Genomic DNA, 6,722 nt, shown 5'->3' on the forward strand with positions numbered 1-6,722 from the left:
AAAGAAATGTAAAAAAGCAAATATAAATAAATAAATATATAAATAAATATACAAAGAAAAGTAAAAAAGCAAAAATAAATAATTATGTATAATTTTATTTCCTTATATATTTTTTCACTTTTTTTTATTTATACATTTATTTATTTTAACATTTATGTATTTATTTACGTATTTATTTATTTATTTCTACATTTATTTATTTCTAGATTTCTTTGTCTGTAGGGTAATGAGGAGGGGGCGTTTTACCTCAGAAATAATAGCAATGAAGCCAGAGTAGGCGAGGGGTAAGCTTCGAGGCCACAGTGACACCTCGTGGTGCCCAAACGAAGTTAGCCTACATGACGCGCCTGTTGATAGTGTGGGATGAATGATTTAAACGGGCAATATGGCCAAAATCTTATATCACGAGTTATTATTTCAATTTCACGTGGGGGATTGTTAAGCGTGCAATCTGTGATCACGTGCATTTGCTGAAGCTCGCGAAAGCGTTCAATCGCTTTCTTATGCACGCTGTTTTTTTTAGGGTCCACTTTCAACACATACAACGCATGTTTCAAAGATTCGGGATAGAAGGAGGCATCAGTTACTGTAGAAGATTTGTCATCTCGCGCCACTTCCTGTGTGGTCACCGCGTCAACTGATTATAATGAGTTCTCTTGGTGTATACATGGCTTTAGATACGGATCAATCGGCTGATTAATCACACGTCTTAGGCTGAAAATATCCAGATCAAATAAAAGGTGTACATGGGAACGGAGCTAGTGAAACACACACGCCATGCATTGTAGCCTAAAACATGCTTAATATTCGCGACTGACACCAACGATTGTATGCGGCTATGCAGTGGAGATGCGTTCACGGTCAAATATCATTCAGCATTCATTTTGAAATTGTCAAATATTTTTTCTTGATTACAAGAAAAAAACTATTGTCCTTGTTGTGATTTATTTCTTGTTTTTCATTTAATTCACAAGTTAACACTGTAAATTAAAGGGTTACGTTTTTTTTTCTGCAGACGAAGAAAGTATAGCCTGAATTATGTCAGTGATTTCTCTCATTTTAAAGATTATCAAGAATAATTTTTTTTCGATTTGCAGTCTAATAAAATTTAATAAAATTAGCCTATAGATCTATAACCTACAGGCTAATTTCATTCTTTCTTAACCACTTATATACTAAGTCACACACAGCTGCATGTTCACAAATCACACCTGAGCAATTGAAATCAGCCATATAGATTATTTTATAAAATGGTTAGAAATGAAATGCCCTTCCCCCATCAGAGAAACTCTTCTCATGCAGATATGTTGATGTGTGCGCACGCGCGTCTGTGAGGCATTTCTCTCATTTTAAAGATTATCAAGAATAATTTTTTTCGATTTGCAGTCTAATAACATTTAATAAAATTAGCCTATAGATCTATAACCTACAGGCTAATTTCATTCTTTCTTAACCACTTATATACTAAGTCACACACAGCTGCCATGTTCACAAATCACACCTGAGCAATTGAAATCAGCCATATAGATTATTTTATAAAATGGTTAGAAATGAAATGCCCTTCCCCCATCAGAGAAACTCTTCTCATGCAGATATGTTGATGTGTGCGCACGCGCGTCTGTGAGGCCTAGTTTCCGAAGTGAGGAGGGAATATTACTGTATTTATTAGTTTTCTGTTTCAGGTATGATTCTGAATGTCCTTATGTCCATCACTTTACACTGTAATGATGCTTATTTGCTCTGTGCTGCAAATATATTTTTTTAAACTAAAAGACAGAAAACAGATGTTTTCTCATGCTGAGAGATAAGCAGATGTACGTGTGAGAGAAAATATAATATATGGTTTTAAAAATATGAGAAGTAGTTCCTATTCTGTTTTTATTTGATTCTCTTTCCGTTGCTTTCAGGAATTATTTTTTAGCGGAAGGACGACATTTAACAAACTTGCTTCAAAAAAGTAACTTTCAAGGTCCAATAGTTTTCGTGTGTGTGTGGGAAATTGGAAGCAAGCAGAAAATGGCTGTTTCTAGAGCACATGTGATGCCATCATGTATTTGTGGTTAAAAACTAAACTCAGAATCATTGTGGCTCTTAGGAGACTAACTTTAACAGAAGATACTTTGTTGCTCCACACATAAAGATGAACCACTTACTGTGATTTCAGACTGTGCTGATCTGCTTTCTCCACTGCATGGATCTTCATGTGACTTTTAATAGTGAAACTCGTTTCGCACTGATCAGATGTGTACGGTTTCTCTCCAGTGTGAATCCTCTCATGTAGTTTCAGGGTTCCTGACCGATTGAATCTCTTGTCACAGTGTGAACACTTAAAAGGTTTTTCTCCAGTGTGAATCATCTGGTGCCGTTTTAAACTGTTTGCAACGAAAAAAGTCTTCCCACACTCAAAGCACATGTACTCTCTCACACCAGTATGAATTTTCTCATGTTTATGTAAATTTTGCAGCAGTGAAAAACTCTTTCCACAAACGGAACATGAATGCGGTTTTTCCTTCGTATGAACTGTCAGGTGTTCCTTCAGGTTTGATGCCCAAATAAATGTTTTTCCACATTGATCACATGTGAACGGCTTCTCTCCGGTGTGGACTCTCATGTGAACATTAAGATTACTTTTTTGCATAAAGTTCTTTCCACACTGATCACATGTGAATGGTCTTTCTCCAGTGTGGATTCTCATGTGAAGTTTAAGACTTTGTTTGGCTGTGAAACTCTTTCCACTGTGAATCCTCTCATGTAGTTTCAGAGTTCCTGACCGATTGAATCTCTTGTCACAGTGTGAACACTTATAAGGTTTTTCTCCAGTGTGAATCATCTGGTGCCGTTTTAAACTGTTTGCAACGAAAAAAGTCTTCCCACACTCAAAGCACATGTACTCTCTCACACCAGTATGAATTTTCTCATGTTTATGTAAATTTTGCAGCAGTGAAAAACTCTTTCCACAAACGGAACATGAATGCGGTTTTTCCTTCGTATGAACTGTCAGGTGTTCCTTCAGGTTTGATGCCCAAATAAATGTTTTTCCACATTGATCACATGTGAACGGCTTCTCTCCGGTGTGGACTCTCATGTGAACATTAAGATTACTTTTTTGCATAAAGTTCTTTCCACACTGATCACATGTGAATGGTCTTTCTCCAGTGTGGATTCTCATGTGAAGTTTAAGACTTTGTTTGGCTGTGAAACTCTTTCCACACTGATTGCAGGTGAAAGATTTCTTGGCTCTCCTTTCCTTTAAAAATGTATTTTTAGTCTTTGAGCGTCTCAAAGGTTCCTCTCCAGGTTCGTCATGATGTTTCTCCTCCACTTCACTCATTTCTTCACTCTCCTCGTTCTCTTCCATCAGCTCTGAAATGAAAGAAAAACCGTTTAACTTCGTTTTCAGTACACCAAAAGTAATTTTTAAAAAAAGTGAAGGACATAAAAGTGAACCATGATGTAACAGCAGACATTAGACAACTAATAGAAAATATTTCCATTTTGTTGTGTTTTTTTTATTAATTATATAAGCAGTGTAAACGTATAGACATATGGGAGACCTTGGCAAATATAATTTTTCCATTACCGTTTGTTCCAACAGTGAAAGAAAAAGGCAGACCGAAGGGACAAAACATGTCATATTTTACCTTTTTGAGTCAGGGTAAGTGTCATAAATGTACATGAATTATTTTTAGGCAGAAAACATAAGGAAAACAGATAAACCTTTGCCCACAAAATGTTTGAGATTGCACTAATGTAAAATCAAAGTGAATGTGTCTCACAGGTTCTGGGTTCAACAGTTTTATGATTCTGGAAAAAATATATATCTTCTCACTGTCAGTTCCATCACATTTTTAAGACGTTTGAGAGGTGGATTTATGACATTTTGATGATAATTAAGACCTTATTTTTACATTAAGGAACGCAAAACTTTTTAAGGATCCACAGGCACACTGTTAAATCTTTGTTAGCTTAATGTACCACAAATAGTCATTAAAGATCAATGAAGAATAAATACCAACCTCCGTGTTCCTCCTGTTTTATTCTCCGGGTTTCTTGTTCCTCGTGTTTTATTCTCCGGGTTTCTGGTTCCTCGTGTTTTATTCTCCAGGGTTCTGGTTCCTCGTGTTTTATCCTCCAGGTTTCTGGTACACTCGTGTTCGATTCAAAAACTCTATTTTTCTATTTACAGAAACAACATTTCTAACCGTTTAGTATGCCAACAAAACAACAGAGATCACGGTGAAACTGAACTTCTTCCTCTGAGGTTTAATGGTGTTTGGCAAACAAACGTATGTGTTTTAGCGCCACCCGCTGGACTGGAGTGTGAAGCACGTCGAGTAGTGATGGGCAAATGAAGCGTTGATATTAATTTCCATATGACTGTTCTGGGAAAAGATTCAAAGCTTCGAGTGTGTCAAAAGCAGCCTCATCCGTTGGTTAGTAAAAAAATAAAGAAGCTCCGTCGGACGCAGCCACCACACATTTCATAGAGTAATTCATGTTACCTGCACAAATAAAAGCCTGTGTGTCTGGGTTGACCATCTCTCTCTGATAAATTCATTTACCGATTAAACTCTGCCATTATGCCAGTACGAATATCAATATGATGTAATAAAAACATACACAAACATACAAAAAAATTGAAACCGTCACAGAATTTGTAATGGTTTTACTGGTTATAATAGGAATTGTACTGGTTTTAATGGAAACTGTAATGATGCCTATTGGTCTCTACTGGTAACTGCCTTCCAAGATGGCGCTGACGTGTTGTGGCCTGCCATCGCTCCTCTCTGTTAACTATGTTTCTTTTTTGTGTTCTTTTATATTTTTGTTTTATCCTTCATTTGCCGTGGGTTTATGATTGCAGTACCCTGATTCAGATTCGTTCGTTTGTTATGGACCTGTCGATCAACAGTGGAAATAAGTACTTCTTTCCTCATTCTGCACTGCTACCATGCATACAGTGTTCTCCAGCTGAATGTGTGTGCTGCTTGGATAAAAGTTGATGAGTGGAGTCCATGTCATGAACTTTTCCCAACTGACTATAACAGATCAGTGGGTCTTGGTGGGGGTTTAGCTACAGTGTTCAAACAGCAGTTTAAATGTCGCCGTTTATCGACCATAAACTACTTGAGCTTTGAAGTTCAATTGTTAAAACTGGACTTATTTACGCCTGTTTTGGGTGTGGCCAAATAGGCTTTTACCCAGGACTTTTTTATCCTCTATTTTGTTACTGTCTGATCATATCTTAATTGTTGGTGATTTTAATATTCATATTTGTTGTCCTGGGAAGCCTCTGGTCAAGGAGATTTCAGACTTAATGGACTCATTTAATTTTATCCAACATGTCTCAGGCCCTATACGCATGAGAAATGACATACTTTAGACCTTGTTTTTTCCTTATGGTTGTTAATTTGTGATGTTGATGTTAATGACATTTGCATTTCTGATCATATATGCCTGTTATTTTCAGTGTAAATGTGCTGAATGAAATGAGGGTGAGTCAGTCCTCTTATGTTTGTTCTCGTACAATTACTTCATCTACACCACAGGCTTTTGGTGAGATCTTTAGTACCTTTTTCTGATGTATCATGGTTGGAGTCTGCACCTCTCACGGCTGATCCAGATGAGTTACTTACTGTTTTTAACTCTGTTTGCTCTGAAGTCTTGGACTCTGTTGCTCCTTATAAGATTAGGCGTCATGAGGCAAATCATCAGCCTTGGTTAAATGAACATATCATGTTCTTAGACAGCAGTGTAGGAAGGCATAATGGGCTTGGAAGAAAAATTAACTTCTGATCTCTCATCAGATTTTATGACATTCATTTCTTAGGTATCAGAAAGCTGTAAAGGATGCTAAAGTGGCCTATTTTTGGGGGGGCACCAAGGCTGGATTGGTAATCGGGCATACCGGGCATTTTCCCCGTGGGCCGACGCACTTAAGGGACCGACAAAATGTTTGTTTTTTTTGCCGAGGACCATCACGCAGGGACAGCGAGCAGCCAGTGGCCCATTGGTTTGTCTCCTGTATTGACAGTGTAAACATCCAATCGCTATAGACGGAGCGATTAAGTATTTTGCTCCGCCTATATAAAGATCGCTTCACCCCGACTTCTTCTTCGTCGGCTTTTCCCACGTTTTCACAGCAGATTTATCAAGAACAGGCTTGCTCTGTGTGCGGGCCAAAGAGCCAGGCAGGGAGAGAAGAAGAGAGTAGTTGAATTGGTAAAGTGCTTGACAGGGACTCGCAACGGAGGCAGGAATCTAACCTATCCTAATGTGTGCGCGCGGCTGCGTGCCATGAGTGTAAACACTTTTTACTAAAACGTAAATTCGTCCCCCGGATAGGGACTCGCAACGGAGGCAGAAATCTAACCTATCGTAATTGTGTATGCGTGGCTGCGCACCATGAGTGTAGAATACGTAAACAGTTTTTAATAAAACGTAAATTCGTCCCCCGTGATTTTTTAGCCAAGTCAAGTCAAGTGTGTTCATATAGCTTTCCATGGGCCAATGAGAATAAAGCTAGATTTAAATAAAAAAAAGACACGATATTGTCGGACCTGACATTTTATTCTTATCCAAAACAACATGTGATATGAGTGTGATACATTGGCTACATAGCCTACATACACTACCAGTCAAAATTTTTTGAACAGTAAGAAAGATCCAATAGAAAGATCCAAAGATCAGCATTCATATGAAATAAAAAGCTTTTGTAACAT

At 37.7% G+C, this 6,722-nt stretch overlaps 1 protein-coding gene across 1 annotated transcript in view; it reads right to left on the reverse strand.

Moving 5' to 3' along the window:
* LOC107701875 (gastrula zinc finger protein XlCGF57.1-like) overlaps positions 1-4,045 on the reverse strand; it is a gene marked incomplete at its 3' end in the record, with an annotated part of 11,353 nt that extends 7,308 nt beyond the window's left edge. Inside the window, exons 1-2 of the mRNA XM_016504017.1 lie at positions 4,017-4,045; positions 2,154-3,363 (exon numbers count right to left, since the gene is read on the reverse strand). Coding sequence (XP_016359503.1) covers positions 2,154-3,358 — 1,205 coding nt within the window. The remainder of the gene's footprint in view (positions 1-2,153; positions 3,364-4,016) is intronic.
* Between the last annotated feature and the right edge of the window lie 2,677 nt (positions 4,046-6,722).

This window comes from Sinocyclocheilus anshuiensis, unplaced genomic scaffold, assembly GCF_001515605.1.
Source record: "Sinocyclocheilus anshuiensis isolate Anshui unplaced genomic scaffold, SAMN03320099.WGS_v1.1 scaffold430, whole genome shotgun sequence".
Lineage (NCBI taxonomy): Eukaryota > Metazoa > Chordata > Actinopteri > Cypriniformes > Cyprinidae > Sinocyclocheilus > Sinocyclocheilus anshuiensis.